The sequence below is a fragment of the Onychomys torridus genome, chromosome X, assembly GCF_903995425.1.
Source record: "Onychomys torridus chromosome X, mOncTor1.1, whole genome shotgun sequence".
Taxonomy (NCBI): Eukaryota; Metazoa; Chordata; class Mammalia; order Rodentia; family Cricetidae; genus Onychomys; species Onychomys torridus.
Genome location: NC_050466.1, coordinates 123,246,073 through 123,271,538, shown reverse-complemented (window position 1 = coordinate 123,271,538; position 25,466 = coordinate 123,246,073). Strand labels below are relative to the sequence as shown.

Genomic DNA, 25,466 nt, shown 5'->3' with positions numbered 1-25,466 from the left:
AGAGCGGAATGCTACATGCTATATTGCCACATCAACCCAGGAGTTGAAACTCAGTGGTCAGTCTAGCAACACCTTACCCCCATATGTCACAGAATGTTCTATAAAACAGCAGTCTCTATTACAGATACATGTGGGAGGATGGTGACTTGAGAGAGCATTTCAAGTATCACAGGCTGGCCTTGAACTTTTAGGAAGCCATTAATGACCCTGAATTTCTGATCCTCCTTCTTCCACAGCATCAGAGGCATGCATGGCCATGCCTGGTATATGTGGTGCTAGGAGATTAAACACAGGGCTACACGCAGACTAGGCAAACATACTATCAACTGAGCTACTGCTACAGCCTCATGGTCTCTTTTTAACATCCCCAAACATCCCACTGGCATTCACTAGATGAACTTAAAAACGTGTTCTACAGAAGTCTGAATGCATGAAAATGGGAAGGCACCTGGAGTGAAAGCCAAATTCTATTTTGAAAAATACTATCTCAACCCAGGATGTCTGCAAACTCCTAGTTGCACAAGTTCTGCTCGAGAATGAGAAGTAGCTGAGAAAAGGATTTGGGCTCTCCCTCCAGCCATTAGGGACCTGGTAGGGTGAGCAACTGGGGGTTCAGGGCCAGGAAATTCCTAGAGAGCTGTTACAGCTGAGTTACACAGTTATATTAAATGTACCTTGTTGGGCTGATTTTCTGGTCCCTCTGATATAGCTGGGGCATGGATGAGATAATTTTGAAAGACCCAATTTTATGAATGATAAATGATAATAGCTCATAGTCACCGAATGTTTGCAGTATAAAAGGCTTCCTAGTGTTTCATAAGAACAAGCTCCTTCAATTTTTTTCATTAAAGCTGTCAAGATAGATGAGTAGCCCCATTTTACAGGCAGGAAAATTGAATCTCTAAAAAGTAAAGTGACTTGTCGACGGTCATCCAGCCAGCAAATAGGTGGCAGAGTGAGGAAGAGAACTGACATCCATCCAGAAGTTTCTACTGGGACCCCGAACTGGTCCCAAAGAAAAGCCCATGTGTGCATGGTAGAAGAGGAGAGGAGAGGAGAGGGAAGAAGGGGAAGACGAGGAGAGAAGAGGAAATCCAGTTATCTTGAAGTAGAGACTCAAAGAGGGCTGTGGTGGGAATGTGGCAAGGGTAAGTAAGATGAGGTAAGATGGGGAAACAGGAGAGAAGAAAGTTTGTGTTTGGGTGGATATTTTTCACCCTCCTTGTCCTCAAGCAGCCCTGATCCTCCTTGTCATCCTCAGCACAGGTATTGCAATGGTCTCAAGCACTTTTCATTTGATCTAGCAGCTCAGGGGAAAGAACTTCATCTGATCTGGCAAGTAAAGAAAGCAATTCATCAAATACTTGTCAAAGGATTTTAAAAAGCTCTTCTAAGAGAAAGCCCAAGCTCCAGCCAAACTCACTGCAATTGCCTAAAGCTTCTTCCCCTGCAGCCTCTTCCTAAGAAAAGTTTATTGCTGGTCACAATCCTCTCCCTGCTTCTAAGTAGCTAGAGTTCAATCCAGAGTGGCTCTGTAAATTCCAGTATCGGGGCATACAAAGTGAAGAATCTGCACTCTCGAGCTCAGATTCGCTTGGCCTGGCCTCCAGGAAGTTGAGGACATCTTCAACTGAGTGAGTATCAAGCACAAGACATTTCAAAAGATGCCGAGGTCTCTCTGAATGCAGCTACCACTAGAAAAATGAGAAGGACAATGTGTTGACAAGACTACTAAGAAATCAAAGAATGGATCATGTGATTATTGCCATCTTAAGTGGAAATAACTGGTGGGAAAAAGCAATTATTTCTTAGTCAACACAAACATGTTGGGACACTTTGGGTGATGGAAACTGGCAATATTAGTGTTATTATTTGCTGCTGATGGTCCTGCTCCTGGTGTTTGCATGGGATAAAAGTGAGAGGGCTTTATATTTTTCAAGTGTTTTCATATGCCTTATGTCAGATCATTCCCCATGAGTATTAGCATTCTATTGTATTTTAAAGAGAGGGAGAGGCAGAGAGTGATACCAATATTGTCTAACCGTAACCAATATTAAATAAAACTGTTTAACTTTAAATACAGGGTAACAATGATGGAATCTCTCTGTGGAGAGATAAGGAAATGTTCACAATCTAGAGAAATTCAGTACCTACAAAGCGTCAGTGATAGCTGAAGCTTAGCTGGCCAAGATGTGGCTCCTCCAAACTAATACCTTCCTTCCCCTCCACTTCTTTTTTTGGGGGGGAGGGGGCGCCTCTGTGTAGCTCTGGCTGTCCTGGAATTCACTCTATAGACCAGGCTGGTCTTGAACTCACAGAGATGCACCTGTCTTTGCCTCCCAAGTGCTGGGATTAAAGGCATGCACCACCACCGCCTGGCCCTTCCCCTCCACTTCTGCTTCTAGGCCACCCTCCCTCATCTTCCTAATGAACAAACCTCCCCTTTCCCCCAAAGCCCAACTCGGGTGCAGCTGACTATTCCAAACCACCGGTGTTGGTCTATTCACTATTTGGGGTCACAAACATTTTGTGGACCTGCTAACAGTAGACCTTTTTCTTCAAGGGATGTATAGAGGCACAAATGGTATATGTGTTTGCATACACATGTGCACAGATGAACACACACACACCTATATAATACAATTTTAGCTCTTGGGATAATTTTCAGAAAGAGTAATTCTCAAAGCCAAATGAGGAAAATCTAGCAATAGGCAGTTTGCCTGTGGAATCATCTTTCCCCATAGGTGCTCATCCACCCTATTCTGGCAACTTCTCTCAAAACCCTTGTCCACCCCTTCCATCCTTTGACTTCTGAGCTCATGCTATCCTCGATTACATAGGGTTCATTACTACCACAGCCCTTCTCCATTGATCTGGGGAATCACAAACTGTCAGGACTCAACCTGGAACAATGAGTGAATTCCCTTGACAGGCGGACCCCAGTTATTACATTAGGCAGATCCATTAGGATTTGCATGTGAACTAGAGTCTTCTGGAAATAATAGGGAGATATTTGGAAGAAACCTTTTAAAAGCTACTGCTGACTTAACCTATGAGGAGGCCTGTGGTTATTCTGGAATATATAACATGGTACACATGATGCTGACTATTCAAAATTGAGATAACAGACAAACATAAACATGGGAATACAAAGACCAAGTCATTCAGATAGACTGCCATCCCTAAAGAGCTATCTAAAAATTCTGTGTCTCAAATTTTGTCATTGTTCTCACTAGCTCCTTCATATTTCACTGTTCCTTCATAATTCTCATCCTAACAGTTTTCAGAGAGAACTACTAAGTGGGAGTAATTTAGTTAGAGAATCCTTACAGAAACTGGCTCCGTGTCCTTATTGTGGAAGAAAGACCATTGGATTGTAAGCTTGTCCAGGGACTTCACAGTGGTGGTATAAAGGCAGAGAAGAGTGGCATTAGATCCAACAGTCACATTCACGAAAGTGTTTGGGATGGTCACTTGCACCATACTAACCTGACCTGAAAAGATAATCATCAGATAATTAGTAGTGCATACATTTTGATGGCATTTTCATCACAAAATACAAAACTCACTTGGGGAAGAGAGTAGAATTAAACATACAGGAGACCTGAGGCAGACAATAGACACAGGAAAGACTTTCTAACTCACAATTTTCTAACAAATTATGACAAGAAGATGATCAAAACCTAGGTGATGGTGAGGTAATAACACTGGTATTTCATATATGGTAATTCATATAAGGGTCATGCTATACACAGCTTCTTATGGTTTTACCCACGAACACTAAAAGGTTTGAGTATGGAGAACAATCAACCCAGATTTCCCATAAAAGAGTGGTCCTTGAACATAGAGCATTTATTTAAAGAACTAAGTAAGTCAGAAGCAAAGGCTTTTCTAGGGCTTTCAAGGCCCAAACTAGGAAAATTCTGGATGAGTTAACTGTCCTATACCTAAGACCACTGTATGTAGTGGGGCTTACTGGGAGATCTAAATTATTCCATGGTAGTACAAAGATGTCAGTTTTCTTATACACTTTCATCCTTTTATGAGTATATACTAGAGTGAACCAAAATCTACATAATAGGTAATAATGTCACTGATCTGGTGACTAAAGGAATGTGTGTTGTGTGTTTTTCTAATTTTTTGTTTTAATTTTTAACACAGAAAATGTAGGTAGAAACATTGTACACTGAGAAATCATTTTGAGGAACCTCAGTAAATTTTTGTGGTGTTGAAGCCAGAAAACAGAGGCTTGTGCATGCTAAGTAGGCACTATACTTCTGAGCTACAAGTTCGTGCTCTCATTACTGATTTGTGTTTGGTCGCATTATACTGAGATGTCATGATTTGTATGATTTCACTTATTTTAAATTTAAGTTTGGATGGCCAATTATGTGGTCTCTCTCAGTCTATATTTTGTAGGTGCTTGAGGAAAATGTCCATTATGCTATTGGTGGGCTGTGTGGTTTATGCAAGAAGATGTCATTTAAAACACTGCACAAGGGCTCTGAGTTCAATTCCCAGCACTGCAAAATAAAAGACCAAACAAACCATGATGAATATGGGAAGCATAACAATCTACTGCTGTCAGTATTTTACTAGTTGGAGTGATAAGTGTAAATTTCACTTAAGTTTTGGTCCACTTACCTTCTCAACATTTAAATGTCATTGTCTCAAGTATAAGATAATGGTATAAGAGAATGATGTAGTTTTTTCTTTCAATCATCACATATGATATACAGAACTCATAAGTTAAAGCGGACAACTATATATGTGTGTGTGTGTGTGTGTGTGTGTGTGTGTGTGTGTGTGTGTGTCTGTGTCTGTGTCTGTGTGTGTATTCATATTTCTGCCATTTCTTTTGTTCCTTCTATCTGCATAATGCTTTAAGACCCTTCCTTTCATCAGCTTCTTTATTTCAGAAATACTTCATTTAGCCATTCTTCAAGGGTTCGCCTGCTAGGTGAAGATATTTTTTCCACCTTTGACTGAGAATCTCATTATTATTTTCCCTTAATCTGTGACAGATAGTTTCACTAGATACAGATTCCATTCTTTGTCATCTTTGCTGTACTACGGAGGCTGCCAGCATGTTTCTTATTTTTATTATTGTAGTTTTTTTAGTTCTATAATTTCCACTTGGGTTTCTTGGGAAGACAAATAATCTAATTTTACTTCAAAATAATTCAAAGTAGAGGAAAACTGAGGGTGAAGTTATAAATTAAAATAGTCTCCAGGACTGGAAATTCGGCTTGGGGGTAGAGTACTTGCCTAGCATGTGCAGAGCCCTGATTTTGATCACCAGCAATGCAGAAAGAAGTCTTCAGAGAAAGAGATGACTGCAACGTCTGACTCTTATTTGACTTCCTTGTTTCTCAACTTAAAATTAACTGAAAGGTACTTGTACACATGGGGTTCATGTGTGGTATCCTTGATGTTCTGATACATTACACAGTAATTATATCATTAACTGATGTAGCCATCATTTAACACCTTTATCATTTTTTGGTAATTAGGACATTTAAAATGTATTCTCTTAGCCACTTTGAAATGCATACTCTATAATTACAATTAGTAAAGAAAAACGCCATGGATTTGAATGAGAGAGGGGTAGCAAATATGGGAGGGTTTAGAGGAAGGGAAATATAAGTCAATTATAATCTCAATTTTTTTTTTTACAAATAAATACACACTATACTAGCTATGGTCACTTTGATATGCAATAGGTTTTTAGTTTACATTTCTTGGCTAACTAGAACTCTGAATGAGTTGAACATCAAATTTTATGCTAAATATTGGAGAGACAATGTTGAACAAGAGTCCCAATCTCCGCCTGCCATGTCAAAGCAATAGAAAGCCATTTCTAGCACAGGTCAGAGTGGTAGTGAATGAAAGTCAATGAAAGAAGCCATACAAATCTGATTCAAACATTTCCAATTTTTATAATAGACACATATGTCTGTATTAATTTAAGATCTATAAAAGTGCAGAAATTACATATTGGAATTCAGACAATATTTTGAAACTTTAAAATGAGACATTTTTAAGAACACTTCACTTTGCCTCACAATAACAATTGCAAAGCAAAATCACCAGACCATTTTATTACCCATATTGCCAATATTCAGCACCATAATTAATTCTCAAATTCTGAGAAACAGATAGTTTTCAGGCATTGGCCAACCTTAACACAGTGACGAAAAACATCAGCACTTATAGCTGTGGAACTGATGTCAGTGTTTAATTTTTCAGATAAACCTCATTATAAAAACCTCAGTCCATGCCAGGCCTGGTATCTTTTTCTCTGCCCGCTGCCTGTGGATCAAGATGTAAAGCCATCAGCTACTGCTCCAGTGCCATGCTTCGCTGCTTCCTGCTATAATGATAATAGACTAACCCTCTGAATCTGTTCAAATTGTCCCAGTACTGGCTAGCTAGAGCTCATTCAGTTTGGCTTTCATCTCTTTGACATGCATCAATATAAACTTTATCAGGGAACATCATTTACACAACACAAAATGTTGTGAGATTTAACATTTTGAATATATTGTATGTTTGGTTGTTCAAGGACATCATACTCCAGAAGTCTCTGTAATAAAGTGAACCATAGGTAGGTGTATTATTTCTCTGCTCTACAGAAATCAATGAAACAAGAAGAATGCCTGAATGCAATATGAAATTGATTTAGTAGAAGTGGATTTGATAGATAAACAAAATGCTGAGTTTGTAAAGAAGTAAATAAGAAAAGAGAGCATAATAATGAAGATAACTTGGTTTTCTCAGACAATATAAAACTCATTCACACAATAGACACTTAATACACATGCCTGAGACAGAAACACTTTTATCTTCTTTTTTCCTTAGAGGTGAAGTGGGGCAGTGGTGGTGTACACCTTTAATCCCAGCAGGTAGTGGTAGTCAGATTTCTGAGTTTGAGGCCAACCTAATCTGCACAGGAAATTCCAGGACAGCCAAGACTACACATAGAAACCCTTTCTTGAAAAACAGCAACAACAAAAACCAACCAAACAAACAAAAAAAGTAGAATTAGATCTATTTTTTAAGATTAAAAAAAAACAGAGTATTTCAGGTATCAAGGTATCAACAACAGCATTAGACAGAGAACATGTCTTTTATTCCTTCGCACTGGAAGATTATGCTCTGGTGGGAAATTTAAGGAGCTATGATTGAGAAAGACGTCATGGGAAGAAACTCTGCTCAGACCAATGAACATTAAAAAATGCAGCTACATCACCACAGAAGCAAGTGTTTAAAATCCCAAGTGTAAATTAAGAACTAATGAATAATCTTGTTTGTACAAAGTGGCTCTTTAAGGGTGAGAAGAAACATGTACAAAATTTAGGAGGACTAAGATCCCAGGACATCAGAGAGAGACAAGTCAATCCCTAAATGATCCCATCGCAAATACTGCCTTTAGATGACAGTAATACAAGTGGAGAAAAAGATTCAGGAATATTCCAAAAAATCTGATGACATAAAACATCTGGAAAAATAAAACACTGACAAGAGTCTAAAAACCAGGTACCTATACTTCTGATGAGCCTTCACAAATGGATTTTTCTTATATTTTAATTAAAGAACCATCAATATTCTTAAAATGCATCTTTCATGGGGGCTGGAATGATGGATCAGTGGTTCAGAGCATTTGTTACTCTTGAAGAGGACCCCAGTATCCTTTCTAGCACCCATATGCTGACTCACAATCATCCCTATCATTCCAGAAAATCTGACACCCTCTTCTGACCTCTACAGCATCAGGAACATACATGGTACACATGCATTCATGTAGGTAAAACATTCATACACATAAAATAAATAAATAGATGTAAAAACTTTATGAAATACTTTCTTCATGGTACAATTGTTCAATTCATCTGTTTAAGGAAATTCGATACTTTAGTGCTTTGTGAAACACTCTAAACATCAATATTTTATCTATTTTTAAATGCACCATACTAATCTATACAACATAGTACATAATTTAGAGGAAATGTGCACATTTCAGGTATTCTTTAACATCAATAGTATATTGCAAAGCATATAATTAAGTATAGCAAGAATCTTCCATAGCCTTGAAATAGGATTAGTTGAGTAGAATGGCAATAGCTAAATAGAGCAGAGATTTCAAACAACTGAAATCATAATAACTGAGTCCCTGAAATGCAACTGCCCAAATCACTTTGATATTCTAGGACAAGAAACATAAATAAATATATCCCCAGATGATACAGTGTTTTTTTTAAATAATTCTTTTTTTATATTTATTTATTTATTATGTATATAGCATGTATGACTGCAGGCCAGAAGAGGGCACCAGATGGCATTACAGATGGTTTTGAACCACCATGTGGTTGCTGGGAATTGAACTCAGGACCTCTGATACAGTGTTTTTTTAATCTCAGAATATCAAAATGATTTCTATTATCATTAATTTTGCCCTATTCAGGAATTGTGGGTTCATGGGTATTTAGCTTCTAGTTATAACTTAAGTATTATTAATTAACTCATTCACTTTAATTTCACAGTTTTTGGCATCTGGCCATTCTTTCACTTGGTTTTTGAACAGCCCCACAAATGTGTTTTCCTAGCCTGGGTCAGTCTTCTCTATTTTCTGTCTTGTACATAAAATAAACCACTTCTGGAAACAGCCATATATCTTTGGATTGGTGAGTATGATTGGAAATAAAGATCTGGATAGTAAAAAAAAGAAAAGAAAAAAAAGCAAAGAAAAGAAAGAAAGAAAAGAAAGCATTCTGTTACTGCATATTATTTAATCATCTAAGATCACCCTCTAGCTCATCACTGTCCAGCAGAACTTTCTGTGATCATGAAGATGGTGGTGGCTATTGAAATATTCTGTCTCCACCCCATCCAATTCAGTAGTCACTACTCACATGGAATGTGGCTTTGAAAACTGATGAAGTCATGCTATAATTTCACTTAGCTGGAATTAATTTAAATTTAGATAGTCACATGCAGATAATGAACAGGGCAAATGTAGTACTAACCAGGAAGTAGTTCTGTGAGTATCAGGAGAAAAAAAATTCTTTCTTTGGATTAAATTTACTTTATATTGAAAATAATATTTAAAATTGAGAAAATAAAAATACACACATTAACCAAATTGTGAATAAATTACAGGCTAAAGATTAATACCCAATTTAAACAAAACCCTGGCTTACAATCTTTCTCATTGACTTGACTGAATTAATAAACAAAGCAAAACTGCATATGTGGTTGAAATGTACATGACTGCTTCTAAAAATAAGTGTTTACCATCTAAGGAAAAGAATTCAAGATGCATATGCTTAAATTAATCAACATTCTAAAGAGTTTAAATGTGCTCCATTTTGGTGATGATTATTCATTCATTATTACCTACAATGTGGTCCTTGCTTATTTGGAAGATTAGACTACTACCATGCCACAGCAAAAATACTACCCAATTGGATGTATTTATTTGGTGCATTTCAAATGATTTCATTTCTATCTCCTTCCATGTAAAGTTGCTTCATTTTTTAGTTAAAAAATAATATAATCAAATGATCACACAATTTTTGTGTTTGATTTCAAAACCAACATTCAAATATATTACTTCTTTGAAATGCATACCTCCATTAAATGAAAATAAGGGTGACACATCTTTCCAACAGGTGACAACGTATCACAAGGAGCTAAAACGATATGCATCAATTTTGCAAAAGAAAGTTTTAACTAAAATTAGTTTTGCTGAAATGGAAATTAAAGTAAGACCTTAGACATCACTGAAAGTATTTTGATTAAAATAACGTCTTCCTGATTAGCTGTGCAGAAATTTGATTTTAAATGTGAATATGAAAATCATTTACAGATGCTTGGGTTTGGGGGTGGCAAATTATTCTTTAAACATGTTTACTAGGTTCCTTGTGACATGCCTGATACAAAAAAAAAATAGCCTTTTTAGGAAACAAATGCAGGTAGAGCATGGAACTGTACTTTTATAAAGACATTCTCAGTTTTCCTACAGCCGTATTATCAACTAATGACTCGGGATCAGTAAAGTGACTTGGATCTCTGTAAGTAACACTCATAGATTACCTAAATCTTCCTTTATATGCCTTCCATATGAATGTGACTACAGCAGATGATATTATATTACACCCCATTTCCATGCCACCTGCTGTGCTATCAGATTTTGCTTTGGGCCAGCTAAAACATATATGCATAAATATACAGCATCAAACAGTGATGTCAACAACAAAATCACACCATTAATTAAGAAAAATACCCAGGTGTTTATGGCTCACTCTGATTGGCCATCTACTAAAAGTTACAAGATCCCAACATCATGCTAAAGCATTGTTTAAATAATAGAAAAATGAGGTACAAGATATAGGCCCCGTTTGAATGTAATATATATTCTTTTTTAAAATATTTTTCGGGGTTGGGGATTTAGCTCAGTGGTAGAGCACTTGCCTAGCAAGCACAAGGCCCTGGGTTCGATCCTCAGCTCCAAAAAAAAAAATTTCTTTTTTCATTTTACATACCAACCCCATCCCTCCCCTCCTCCTACTTCTGCCACCTCCCCCAACCCAACCCCCCTCCATTCCTCAGAAAGGGTAAGGCCTCCCATGGGGAGTCAACAAAGCCTGGCATATCAAGTTAAGGCAGGACCAAGCTCCCTCCCCCCACCCCGGCATCAAGGTTGAACAAGGTATCCCACCATAGGGAATGGACTCCAAAAAGCCAGTTCATGCACCAGGGACAGATCCTGGTCCCACTGCCAGGGGCCCCACATAACTGTCACTCACATTCCGAGGGCCTAGTTCAGTCCCTTGTAAGCTCCCCAGCTGTCAGTCCAGAGTCCCGTGAGCTACCACTAGATCGGGTCAGCTGTCTCTGTGGATTTCCCCATCATGATCTTGACCCCTCTTGCTCATTTAATCCCTCCTCCCTCTCTTCCACTGGACTCCAGGAAAGCCATTATGGAGTTAGGGAGAAACCTGGTGCTAGGGAAACTCCCAGGAATCCTCAAGGATGACCCAGCTAAAACTCCTAGCAATAGTGGAGAGTGTGCCTGAACTGGCCTTCCCCTGTAATCAGATTGGTGACTACCCTAATTGTCATCATAGAACCTTCATCCAGTAACTGATGGAAGCAGATGCAGAGAGATCCACAGCCTGACACTGGGTAATATCCACTCTTATAAAGAAAAATAGATAATGGACTCAAATCTGAGTGGTAAGATTATATTTTTATTTATAAATTTCCATATTCTCAAATACAGTGAATATCCATTATATTTATCATCAGTAAAATTATATATGTGTAATACTTATAGTAAAAGTCATTCGTGTATCTGTTGTGATCCTATGTCTAATATAGAACTGGATAAGGCTTTACATAAAGAATTATGCTGACTAAAGTTGTGCTCACAGAGGTTTGGTACAGAAAACCTATGGTTTGACCCAACTAGCTAACAACGGAAGGAAATGACCAAGAAGATTTTCCTCACCTATTAAACAGAAACAAAACTCTAAAGTAAAGTAACTAAGTAACATGTTTCCAGCTCTATGACCAGGATAGATCATGGAATAAATTCAAAATTGCTTTCTGGTAACTTCTGACTCCATATAACATCTTTGTTTAAACATTTAATAATGGATATTCAAGGATTTACTACTAACCACAAGACAGTATTACAATTAGTGTTTTTTTTCCAAATCATAAAAATCAAGGAAATAAAATATCACCCAGAAGTAATCATGATTATTATATTATCTTCTTTTAATTTATTATAATTAATGTTGTGTGTCTTGACTTTTACATACTTTATCTTGAGCATGTTTTTGTATCATTAAATATGCTTATAAAATTGCATGCTAATGACAGCCTAACATTACTCATGACTTAAAAGAGGTCCCCTTGTTTGATAAACAATATTATTGTAGCTACCATAAACTTAACTTACCATCAGAACAGATTCAAAATATACAAGGCATTAGCTTTAAAAACTCAGCCACGGGACTTTCCAAATTAATTGCGTCTCCTGAGCTTAATAAACACCGGGATTTGAGGCTCTAAAAATGATTTTGTTCTACTCAGATCCCTAAAATCAACCATATTGTTACATGACAATTCAGTTGTATAATTTCTGCAATACATTCCTACAACTCAAAAAACTACACTTCCTGGAACATCTTCGCTAACTGAGTACTCCCTCCATGAGCCCTCCCTCCTCTCTGCACAAATATGCTCACGTAGTCTGGAGCCCCAGCTTAGGGGAAACACTGAACTGAAACAGAAATCTTATCTTTAAGCACAAACTATGCTTTCCGAGTAAATTCACTTGTTCACCTTTCGAACTAAATAACGAAAACGGGAAAACAAAGGAACTGGGAAACACATTTCAGAAGCTGTGTAAGCCAATTTTACTGCAGACTGGCCTCCCAATCATCAACACAGAACATATTTGCTAAACAAGAGTTCTGAAAATAACCAGCATGCTAATCACAATCTCTTGGAAGTCTGGGAGAGGAAGATTTTTGTAAAAAATTTGCACTTTTAGTCTAAAGAGATATTCAACTTCCAGTTGCCGTAGGTGGTTGTTAGCTCCATTCCTTACCTGCAAGGCAGTTGAAGATCAGAAAGACCTTCCAAAATGTGAACACCATCATTCTTAGAATCGCTTGGAGCAGTAGGTGCCAGTCAGGAGTTTGCCTGAACTAGGCTGAGTTTCAAATGGGCTTCTTCAATCACACCGAGGTTTGCCTGGCTTATCTGCTGGGCATCATCGAGCAAATAGGCCTTTTCCAGCTTGCTTATTGGGTACAGACCTCTCTCTGAGCAGATCTGTGTTTATTTGAAACACTTTTCCCTGGGTGTGTTCCCTTGATATATTTGCTACTGTGTTAATAATAAACTCGTGGATTTAAATTCTTCCAGCTCTTTGTACAGATTCTCTTAGGTTTCATTGTTTAAAATCAACCTTATTAAAAACTTGTACTTGGAGGAGAGAAGATATAGTTGGAAGAGAACATATGCAAATATAATTTGACAAGGTTAATTAACTTCAAATAGTTCCACAAAGATATAGTTGGAAGAGAAGTTATACAAATAAAATTTGACAAGGCTAATTAATTTCACATAGTTCCACGAAAGTCTTAGAGCATTGATCCACTAAGTACCTTTCATAAACTACATTAATAAATTGGTGATACAGGCCTTTCTGGGGATTTGAGGTTCAGAGGGAGGGCCCAAGGACTATGAAGTAAAAAGGTATTCATTCTATGGGAACAAATTCAAGGCACATCAGTTTTGTTTTGTTTTGTTTTGTTTTGAAGGACCACCAGTATCAAAGACCACTTCTATCAAAGCTGGAAGTAAAATTCCATTCTCATGTCTCCAAAGTTAGAAACACAGTAACACTCACTAACCTAATGTGCAAAATCAGGTTAGTGAATAGATATTCCAAGTCCACCATTAGGTGAGTCTGCAGTTTTGCAGAATTAAGTTACTTTATAGATGCTACAGGGTTTCTTCAGAAATTAGAGGTTCACTAGAAGAGCATGGGAAAATGTGAGCATGAATTTCAGAGTTCCTCTCATGCTTAAGTAAATCTGAGAAACCTAAGGGCCTCCCTGAGTCCTGCTGCTTCTATCTCTACAGTGACTCTCAAGTTTGTCCCTTCTCCAATCTGCTGCTTCCGTTGTGATTTAGCAGCAGCCTCCTGAATGCTCTTCTGGACTTTTTCCCCCTTCATCCTGTATACCAGTCTCAGGCTAATGTCCCAACTCTAATGTTGCATTTTCATTAACATTCTCCATGGACTGCCAGCAAGCCTAGAGTCTTGCATCTGGATTCCCAGCTTTTCATGATCTAGTCCTCATTACATCTGAACTATAGCCACAATGAATGCTGCAAAAATTTATTGCTCAAAGTGTTTAGTCAGATGAAAAGCACTCATTTCAAATGATATGTTTTATGAACTTTAATTTACAAAAATCTATTATACTTCCATCTTTCTTTAGTGAAGTGAATTCCTCCCTCTTCAGAAAACCATTTCACATCTATCAGACCTAACTCCTCCTTCCAGACTTTGCCTATCCACACCCATGTCTGACACCAAACCTTAAGGACTTCCATTCCTCAGAATTTCCTATTCCCTCACTTTGATGTCTAAGCATATCCTTAGACTTTGTAAATGTACATGCCAGCCCTCTCTGAGATACCTCTGTCATAAATTTACATTTTGTTTGGAGTCAATCAGTATTGGACAGTTGATACTCAATTGTTCCCTGTAGTTTCCTTTTTATTAACTGAGTCTCATCTAAATCCAGTGACTGTGAGCTCTTTGAGGGAGAGTGAGACCCTTAAGAGAGAAAGATCAGTCCTTATACAGGAAGGTCATAACTTAAGAGTGTGTCCAAAAATGTACCCAGTAATCCATTATTATTGCAGAAGCAATATGATGAGTCATATTCCCAGACCTATGCAGATGTTACTTGAGAAGCAGCCTAATTCTGGGTATTAGGCAATAGAGAATGGGGGGAAAGGGAAGAAATAGCAGGTGGCAGAGTTTAAAACATGCTTTCCCCTTCAAGGCAGGAACTGTGCACAAGACATTTTTCTGCAAATAAGTATTGCATGTCCCTGATACCTCCTTTCCTTTCTGAGCCCACCTTCACAGTCCCTTGAGTTCCTAGGTTGTCATTAAGGGGAAATTCACTCCGCAGATATCTCATACTCCACATTTCTATTTTCTTTCTATCTGTATTCCTCCAGGAAACAGTCCCTTCTGTAAAAGATCCCAGCTTCAAGGCAGGAGATAACAATGAACAATTTGCAACCTTTTTTTCACTATTTGATGATCAATTGCTTCTGTCCTCTAAATAAATTTCAGATCATGAGAGTTAATCAATGCAATGAGGATAAAAAGTATAAGGGAATTTCTGCACCAGAGGACAACTCGTAGGGTGGTCCTCTGGAGGCCTTCACCAGTTCTTATGAGGCCTGGTTAAGCCTTGGCTTTTAGAAGTCTCCAAAAGACCCACCGTTTTCATTTAGAAACCATTGGCATTTCTATTGGTATGGGGGTGGGGTAGAGAAAGAGAGCTTGTCTTGATTTAGCCATTTTCTGTTTTCTTTTCTTTCTTTTTGAGAATTTCAATATATGAGTACTGTATTTACATCATCTCCACACCCATTACTCCCCACTCTAATTCCCCCCCACATTCTCCCTTCCTCTCAAATTCATCACCGAGTCTTCTTTTTAGGTATGGTGGTTTTCAACCAGGAGTTTTCTGTTTCCTCCCATGTTCCATATGTGACCATAGTAGAGTGTCAATATAACTGATTGCCTGGTTGGTTTGTATCAGCTGGACAATAACCTAGACATATCTGGGAAAAGGAGATCGCAACTGAGAAAATGCCTCCATATTTGGCCTACAGGCAAGCCTACATGACGCTTTCTTGATTAATGATTGATGTGGGGGGTGCACAGACCACTGTGGTCCTAGGGTGTATAGGAAAGCAAACTGAGCAAGCCAGGGGAAGCAAGGCACTAAGAAGAATTTCTCCATGGCTTCTGCTTCAGGTCCTGCCTTGAATTCCCGTTTTGGTTTCCTCCAGTGGACTGTGACCTGGGATATGTAAGCCAAAGAACACTTTCCTCGGGTTGTTTTTGTTGTTGTTGTTGTTGTTGTTGTTGTTGTTATCTTGTTATCCCAGCAATAGAAACCCTAAGGCATTGATCATTATAACTAGGATACTAGGTGCAATGAAAAGGGCATTATTGAAAATTATAGGAGATGGTCAGGGTAAACTGAGACAGACCCAGACAAACCTGGATATCTAGTCACCTAGCCATAGAGGAATGCTAGACACTAAGCATGGAAAAGCTTGCTGACTAATGCTACATGACTAAAGTAGTTGGTTTTAAGATTAGTGAAGTGGAGTAAACCTGTCTGTATCAGGATAGTTCACACAAAACACTCTGGAACATTCAAATAAAATAGCTGTACTGTTGCTACACAAAACCTAGGAGTTCCATTAAACTCTAGGAAATCATGTGAATTACCTACTTGGAACTGAATTTTTATGTTGCTTGACCACTGCTCAAAAGAAGTGGTCCATTAACTGGCACATAAAATATGAGTCTTCACATTTTTAGAGGGCTTTATAATTTTTAAACTGCTTTTCCATTTTCTTTCCATGACTAGAGATAAAAACAAGTAAGGCAGGTATCTACATTTTCTACATGAGAAAACTGAAGTTCAGAAACATCGTGTTTTTTCCCAAGGCCACACAGTGTATATTAGAGGCTGTTCCCATCACACTCCACAGTGGCACACTGATTATATTGTAACAAATGTGCTACTGCCTGACGAGTTCTCTCACGGGAACTTTCAGAAAAGTGTGGCTTTGTTACTCCCTCATTTTTTTATTAAAAATTTTCATTTATTTTACATACTGACAACAGTTTCCCCTCCCTCCTCTTCTTCCATTCCCTCCCCCCACCTCCCATCTACCCCCCATCCAGTCCTCCTCTGTCTCCATTCAGAAAGGTACTCTCTCATTTTTAACTTATAAAAGTAATTCATTTAGAATGCAAAGGAATTTCTAAAAAAGGGGATGTACAAAAGAAAATCCCACCACTAGTCCTTCACCCACATGTTCAATTTCATCCTCATACTCCCTCATCCTCAAAACAGGCTGTTAGCATTTTCTATGCAATTTCACACAGAAACACACAATGAACTTGGGTGCAATAGCTCATATGCCTGTAATCCCAGCACATGAGAAGATTTCTCTGAGTTCAAGGCCAACCTAGGCAAGAGTCTGAGAGCATGTCTCAAAGAAACAAACAAACAAAACCTAGAAACATATTCCTTTCAAGAGACGCACAATGATTTTTAACAGAAAATTGATCTTGTTATTCATATGACTCTATAATTTGATTTTCCTACATAAAAAGCATCTTTATTATCTTTGTCTTTATGTCCAATTACATCTTCAGATCTGCCCTACTTGTCTTGAAGACTACATAATATTTCATAGTATAAGCATACTATACTTTCTTCTATACCAATAGAAAATTAATAATAGAATAAATCATTTCCATGTTTTACTACTATAAACAATGGTGGAAGGAATATCTTTAGTTTATATTTTGCCCATTCATATGACCATTTTTGTCAATTAGGTTTCTATAGGTTGTATAATTGTTTCTGTAGATTGGGTTCTTTGTGAAGGATTGCTGAATGAGAAAACACTGGTATTTAAATTTTTGGTAGACTACAAACTTGTCCACCAGAAACTGTTCCTAAACCTAACAAGAATGTGACAGGGTGGGTGTTTCTCAAAGCCTTGTTAACTATGAGAAAGTTTTTTCATTTGCACTGTTATCACAGTTACAACGTGATACTGCCTTACGCTTTCATCTGTGCCTCCATCAATATGTTCTACGTTGCTGATGGAGCAAAATCGGTTCCAAGTTAAATCAAGTCTAGTGCTTTCTCTGTTTTTCTCAGAGCTATGGATTCTGAACCCTTGCAAGGTGGCTAGGAACTGTTTAAATCTTTTTCCATTTTTCATGTGTGTAGTCATATATGTGACATATGTGTCTGTGTGCCTGTGTAGACCCAAGATTAATGCTGAGAATCACCCTCAATCATTCTTAAAATGGCTAGTTTGAATTGAGATGTGTTGTAGTACAGCACACAAAACAGATTACATGTTGAAATAATATCTGGAATCCATTGGATTAAATAAAGCATAATATTAAAATTTTTTAAATTAAAAAAAACTAGAATATTTTAAAGACCCTGAAATTCCTGTCTCACCAACTCCATCACCTCTGTGACCTCATCTACCATACTTACCTCTCACTCCTCTGCATCAGCTATATCACTTTCCTTATGGAGTCACCAGCCCATAAAGCAAGTTCCCACTTTTTAGAACATTCGTTCTAGGATATAAACAGAGAAAATTCCTGTATTACCTTCTAGTCTGGGCTAAACTGTTTTTTTCCCCATGGTGTCCATTTTTACTCACTGGCTGACATGGAACTCACTGTGTAGACCAGACCAGTCTTAAACTTTCAATGACCCTTCTGCATCTGAGGGTCTTCTGAGTACTGGATTACAAGTTGTTCACACAATTTTCCATTTTGACTTCTCATCAGACTTCCAATCATGCTGGATCTTTTCACTTGTTCTAACATACAGTACTCTCCCCTTTTCTATGTCCCCTCTCCCCCATCAGCACCATGATTTCAGTTACTCAGGGTCAACCATATCTCAAAACTATTAAATATTAAACTCTAGAAATAAAAAATTTCATTCAATAGCTTTTATTATATTGTAATTATTCTATTTTAATTGTTACTTCTAATCAGTCCGTTACTGAGCTTAATTTATAAATTAAACTCTGTCTTAGGTATGCATGTATAGGAGAAAATAGAGTGTGTATATATAATGTATATATATACATATAATTAGTAGCTGCAGTCTCAGGCCTCATCAGGGTCTCAGAACGTATCTTCCATTAACAAGAAGGGGATACTGTACTAGTTTACCAGCAAGAATGTATGAATCAGAAGGATAAGAATCCACAGGTTTTGTTCACTATTCTGAGGGTTTAGAACAGTGCCTGACACACAGCTAATGTATAAGAACTACTTTATAAATGGAAAAATTTATGAATATGGGTTTAATCCATCTGAACGTTATTTTTCTGGATTATGAGATACAGTAAAACAATTTTAAATATTCTAATGTCTTGGATAGTGTTCAAACATTATCCCACGAATGAGATTTACTCTTTGGAAACAGTTAAGTCTCATTTATAAGGCAAGTAGTGATGTTTTGTAGTTAATAAATGAGGTGTGATTACAGTAGTCTGTTACTTTGACTGGTTTGTGAGCTCCGAAGCAATCTGAGGTTTCCATAAGAGATCTATTCCATTCTTATGAAAGCTATATGTGAATCAAAGAGACAAAGATCTACAGAAACAAAAGAATGAGAGTGAGACATCCTTAGCTAAAATAGAGCTTTTCACATTGTAGTGTTTATTTCACCAAAATAGTTACCATGAAGAAATCAGAGTTTATGGGACTTTTAAAATATATTTTTATGGCTTGTATTTTAGTTTTAAATTTTATATGAATAGGTATTATATTGTCAGTGCTTAGAGCCTACATATTATATTTCTGTTGAATGATTCCAAAGAAGGTGTTTCAATAATCATCTAAATGCCAGAGCCAGGGCTTCCAAAGTCAGCTGACTCTCGAACAGGTGCTGTTAACTTGTGGTTAAATCACTGTGATTTAAGGACCTGGTTTGGTATTAGCACCTACCAAATGCTTTAAAGCAGTATGGTGAACTCTATTTTTCATATTCATGGTATCTCAAGCTCACTCTTTTGAAGGATAACACTTATTTAGATGCATTTGATATTTGTTTTTTTTTTTTAACATAATCAGTCCCAACAATAATAACAGGTTAACACTGGTTTGCCTTGCAAACAATAAAAAGTACTATGTAATTTTTAGTTGTATCAACAACAAAACTGGAAGTTTCAGGGTAAGAACTCCAACAAATCAAACTCTCAAGTGAATTTTGTGATGTTGCTATACAAGGAGAGTAAGCCTTGCCCTGCTGTGCACACGTACAAGGTCTGGAATTCCTATCAGTAATGAACCTAACATGAACTTGCAGTTTTCAAGTGTATACTCTGGGTATCTGACTGAGACTCTTCCAGAAGCTTCTAGAAAAATGATAATTGTACTATGAAGCAGGGGGACTTCAGGTGTATATTTAAAGAGGGCCATGAGGGTTCCTGTCCAGTTGAATTTGGGAACTATTTGTTTCCTGTGCCAAAGGGAAGAACTATGCAGAAAGTTCTTTGGCAAATCATGTTTTAACAGTAAGAATGAGTCAGCTTCCATTGAGTAGTCTGAGATTGCTTACCTAGCGATAGTAGAGAGGCTGGAAAGGGTTAGTACCAGGAACTGTATGTTAACCGATAGTGTGACTCAACTGGCTGTGTACATTAAAGTGTTTGGGGACGCCCACTCCTAAGTAATTTGTATTGACGCACTGTACAAACACATGCCATAAAGTCTGCTTTGGAAAAAAATTACACATATGAGTAGCTGCACAGAACCCACGTGCACAACACATACATGCACATGCTTATCCATATTGAACACAAAGGCATCCTAGACCACCCTCTCTGTTTCCATTTAGGAGAAGTCAAATGATGGAGAATCACGTTCTACTGTATGAGTGTGGGGCCTGATGTTTGAATCGGTTACATACAATACTCTCTGGAAATGTCCTACCTGATCAAAAAGAATCTTCAAAACTGGAGATGCTAAAACTGAAATGAAAATACTGAAACATTTCACAACTGAACAAGTTGGTTAAGGGTATCCGAGCTACATTACAGGCTACCCAGTGATAACAGCTTACTAGATGACAGTGACCTGGGTAAGTATTTTATATGCAGTGGTCACATAACTTGCCATGGGCAGAACAAGGACTTATGCTCAGGTGTTACAGATCCAAAGCTTATGCCTTTCCCCATTATGTTCTAAGACCTCTTGGTGCCCAGAAAGAAACAGGAAAACATGTAGTCAAATATACAGTACCTGCTTCCCAAGCTTACATTGTTGCCAAATACACACAGCATAGAGGTTAATACTAAGTAATAGAGGATTGTGATAGGCTTTGTTGGGTGACACAGACAGCATTAAGTACAAAAAGGGTAATGTGGTCTGTATCAAGAGATGCTGGTGATACCCAATTATCATTTTTGCATGAGTTCCATGGAAATCTGCCTGGCAGGAAAAAGAGATTCTGGGAGGAAGGGAACAGGATATTATTTAATTGACTGACACATAGTAACTATACATATTTATGAAGTACCATGTGTTGTTTCGATACACGTACAATACGCAATAGTCAGATCAGAGCAGTGTTTTTGACGGAGATTTATAATGGACGACAAAGAAGAGATAGAGCTGTAGCATTTCTGAGGGCAGGAATAAACAGGCAAAGAGATAAAATCACTTATGTGAAAGTCCTAGAAAGAAACCAGGATTGAATATCTTAAAAATATGAAAAATATTGGGATGGGATTCAGGCATGAAGAAGCTCACAAAGTACAAACAAAAGCAGTAGAAAATAGCAAAGTTGGTGGATTCCATTGAATTTACTTTAAAGGAGAGATAATCAACAAAAGGCCTAGGGTTTTTTGTTGTTGGTGGTGGTGGTGGTGATTGGTTTGTATATTGGATGTTAGTTCTGCATTGTGGAGGTTTTAGGGGGTGTGCACGAATGTGAGTGTGTGTGTGTGTGTGTGTGTGTGTGTGTGTGTGTGTGTGTGTGTGTTCCCTTGAATGTGGAAGCCATCAGCTAACCTTAGGTGTCATTCCATGGGCATTGACTGCCTTTTTGTTTATTTATTTTGAGACAGGGTTTTTCAGTTGTCTGGAATATGTCTAGCTGGCTAACCTGGGTGGTCAGTGAACCTCAGAGATTGGCCTGTCTCTGTCTTCTTGACACTAGGATTACAAACATATACTACTGTGCCCTTTGTTTTTTACATGGTGGTACTTGTGTCACAAGTAAAGTCATCTGAGAGAAAGGAATCTCAATTACAAAATGTCTCCAGAAGATGAGGCTGTAGGCAGGCCTGTATTGCATTTTCTTTCTTATTATCTTTTCTTAACTTTTGGGGATTATTTTAATAATAAAAAAAAACAACATTATTGTAAATACAAATTAAATTCAATTTTTCTTAATTAGTGATTGATGGGGATGGGCCCAGTCCATTGTGGGTGCTGTCATCTCTGGGATGGTGGTTCTGGGGTCTCTAAGAAAGCAGGCTGGGGATGTCCTCTCCTCAGAGCTCAGGGAACCCTGCAGAAGAGGTGGTGGAATGAGTGTGGGAACCAGAGGGGATGGAGGACAGCAGAGGAACAAGTCCCTCCAAATCAGCTGAGCAAAGCTCACAGAGACCAAAGCAGCAAGTACAGGGCCTACATGAGTCTGCACCAGGTCCTCTGCATACATGTTATAGCTTTTATTTTAGTATTTTTATGGGATTTATAAATATGTGAATGAGTAAGTCTCTCTTATGCTTTTCTTGGGGCACTTTTACTTCTGTTGATTTGTCTTGTTCAACTTTGATGTGATGGTTTTGAGTTTATCCTACTATATTTTATTGTGTTATATTTGGTTGTTATCTCTTAGAAGCCTATTCTTTTCGAATGAGACAGAAAGGGAGTGGATCTGGATGGGAGGGGAAGTGGAGAGGAACTTGGAGGAGTAGATGGAGGGAAAACTGTAATCAGTACACATTGTATGAAAGAGAATCTATTTTTAATAAAAGGGGTATTAATGGTAATATAGAAAGCAGGCTAAGCAAGCCATGTTGAGCAAGCCAGTAAGCAGCACCCCTCCATGGCCGCTGCATCAGCTCCTGCCTCCAGGTTCCTGCCCTGTTGAGTTCCTGTCCTCACTGCTTTTAATGATGAACTGTTATATGGAGCTGTGAGTGAAATAAACCCTTTCCTCCATAACTTGCTTTTGGTCATAGTATTTCATCCCAGCTATGGTGACCCTAAACTAAGACACATAGAATCCAGGGATTGAATTCAGGCCCTAGTGCTGGCAAAACAGGAACTGAACTTATTCACTGAGCTGCCTCTCCAGTGACTGTATTTAGTTTTGGATATTTTTTGCTTTTGCTGTGCTTGAAGCAGCAGCATAGTAAAGTGACAAAGAGCACAATGGTCACCAATTGAAGAGCCATGGGCAACTTACTTAACATCTTTGACCTTCATTTTCCTAATCCTTAAGATGTAACAAGGGCTACTTCACAAGAATTTAAAAGAAGATATTTGTGAAATGCTTAGAATAGTGTCCACAGGTACTAGGTGTTATCAATATGGTTGTTGTACAATTATAAATACAATTAATTACCAACACAGAAATGTGAGAAATTCTAATATTTCTTATAAATACCTTTCCTCTGTGGATATTAGAATAAAAGGATAAGAAAGCAGAAGGGGATACCAAGATGGAAGGAAGGGAGCCAGTTGAAATGGGGAGGAGGCATGGGGGGCAATGAAAAGGTATAATGACACATAGTCCGGAAGATGCCATGATAAAATCCATCACTTTGTACACTAAATTTTAAAAGTAATCTAAAAAAAATGTTTGATTTTCTGGACCTGGGTTATCTCACTTAATATAAGGCCCAGTTAGAGCCAACAGGCCACAAAGTCAAAACAAAAACAAAACAACATATCAAAGTCGTGGAAAGGCAACTCAGAGGAAGAAGGGCTGGTGAGAGTAAGAGAAGGGAAAGAGAGGCAGAGGGGTAAGTATAACCAGAATCTATCACACACATGCATGCAATTGAACAATTTCATAAAGCATTTAAAAGCAACAGATTCAGTTTCGAGCATGAATTTTTATTAATTCTTTGGGAATTTCATGTATTATATTTTGATCATATTCACCCCTTCCCCAGTTCCTCCCAGATCCACCTTTTCTTCCTTGCTTTCCCAACTTTGTGTCCTTATGGTTGTAAGTACACTGAGCCTAATTTGTCCATTCTATGTACTGTTGAGTGTGTGACCATCAACTGTGAGTGAGGAAAACATACCAGGGGCCACACCTTTAAACAAAACAAGCTCTCCCTCTTCCAACAGCTATCAATTGCCTCAACTAGCAGTGAGACGTTGAGCCCACCTCCCCACTCTACACTGAGGATTTGGTCTGGCTTGAGCATGCTGTCATCACCACTGTGATTTCATGTACATGCTGTGTCATGTATGGAATACTGTTTCCTTAGAATCATTAACTGCCTCTACCTTTTACAGTCTTGCCACTTCCTCTTCCATGATGATCTCTGAGCCTTGAAGGAGGTGTGTGATATAAATGTCCATTCAGAGCTGAGCATTCTATATTATTCTTTGCACTGGGATCAGTTGTAGGTCTCTGTGTTAACTGCTACCTATGGTAAAAAGAAGTGACTCTGATGAGGGCTGAGAGACAAACTAATTTATGGTTATAACAGTAAGTCATTGGGAGTCAGTTTAATATATGCCCATTTAGCAGAAAAAATAGTAGTATTAGGTTCTCCATAGAGTGTATGATCTGTCTAGTCATAGGCTCTTGGCTCTGAAAATGGTGTATGTTTTGGGTTTCATATTGTGGAGCAGGCTTTAAGTCCAAATCAGAAAGTAGTTGGTTCCTCTCATGACATTTGTGTCACCACTGCACAAGTGAGGACATCCTACCAAGCTAGTTGTGACTGGGTAAGTGTGACTATTTTATCTTCCAGAACATTCATAACATCTTCCAGCACTATGGAAAGCTGGGCAGTAGAGATGAAACTTCCAGATATGTACAAGCTTGATTTCTCCATGTTCTACAGCACAAGTATGTGGTATATTCTGTAGTTGGAGGTCTATGGGATCTCACTGGCCAACAGTTCCAAGAAGGGTAAACCATTCCTGGCTCTTAGCTTTTTACTTGTTAGCCTGTGGTGTCTAGTAGGGGTATTATTTCCCTGATATAGGGCAACGACATTTAAATTATTTTTATATGTATATATTTAAAAATTCTCCCATAGTATATTTCCATATGGCCTTTCCAAAAGCTCTGTAATAATTTAAAAATTATTTATAAACTGGGAATGGGGTCACAAACCCCTTTACTTTGGGGATACAGGCAGGAAGATCCTAAGTTCAAGGTCAACCTTGGCTACATAACAAGTTCAAAGCTAGCCTGTGCCCCATGAAACCATACCACTCAACACACATTCACACACACACACACATACACACACACACACACACACACACACACACACACACACATGCACAGAGGAAAGAGATCTTTGTCGTAAAACAAACACACAAACAAACGAAACAGAAATGTGTCATCCAGGCAGACTAGAACACGGCAATGATGAGTGTAGCTGAATAGTGGCTGCTAACTTTAGATGAGACATGCATGGCTCCCACAGACCCCACTTGCTCTTGGTGCTTCTACCTATGCCACTTCACACGACTCATGGTTTAAAGTAAAGTGGACATCCTGGTTCCTACTACACTCCAATATTTACAAAGAGAGTTCACAAAAAAGGCTATCTGAGTCTGTAACCTGGACCTGGCCAAATTCACAGGCTGTTTTAACTCTTAAAAGTATAAAAGAAATTTCTGTCCTCTTCCCTCAACTGAGGTATGTCTTTGACTCCAGGTTCTGGACCACTGGGTTACACAAGGACCCCACTTGCAAAAGCCTACTCCATCCCAGTCTTGTGTCTTTCTGCTCTGTTTAGTACTTCAGATGAGACGGGCCTATGGGTCCCATAGTGCTTTGCAGTCGCAGCACAGGAGGAAGCCCAGAGCTGAGAGCAGCCAAGTAAGAACATGTGGCTTTCTACTG

The 25,466-nt window shown here is 38.2% G+C and overlaps 1 protein-coding gene across 1 annotated transcript in view; it reads right to left on the bottom strand.

The window, feature by feature from the left end:
• Vsig1 (V-set and immunoglobulin domain containing 1) overlaps nucleotides 1-23,996 on the bottom strand; it is a 43,155-nt gene extending 19,159 nt beyond the window's left edge. The window contains exons 1-3 of the mRNA XM_036175227.1: nucleotides 23,885-23,996; nucleotides 17,880-17,965; nucleotides 3,331-3,494 (exon numbers count right to left, since the gene is read on the bottom strand). Coding sequence (XP_036031120.1) covers nucleotides 3,331-3,483 — 153 coding nt within the window. The 5' untranslated portion in view covers nucleotides 3,484-3,494; nucleotides 17,880-17,965; nucleotides 23,885-23,996. The remainder of the gene's footprint in view (nucleotides 1-3,330; nucleotides 3,495-17,879; nucleotides 17,966-23,884) is intronic.
• Between the last annotated feature and the right edge of the window lie 1,470 nt (nucleotides 23,997-25,466).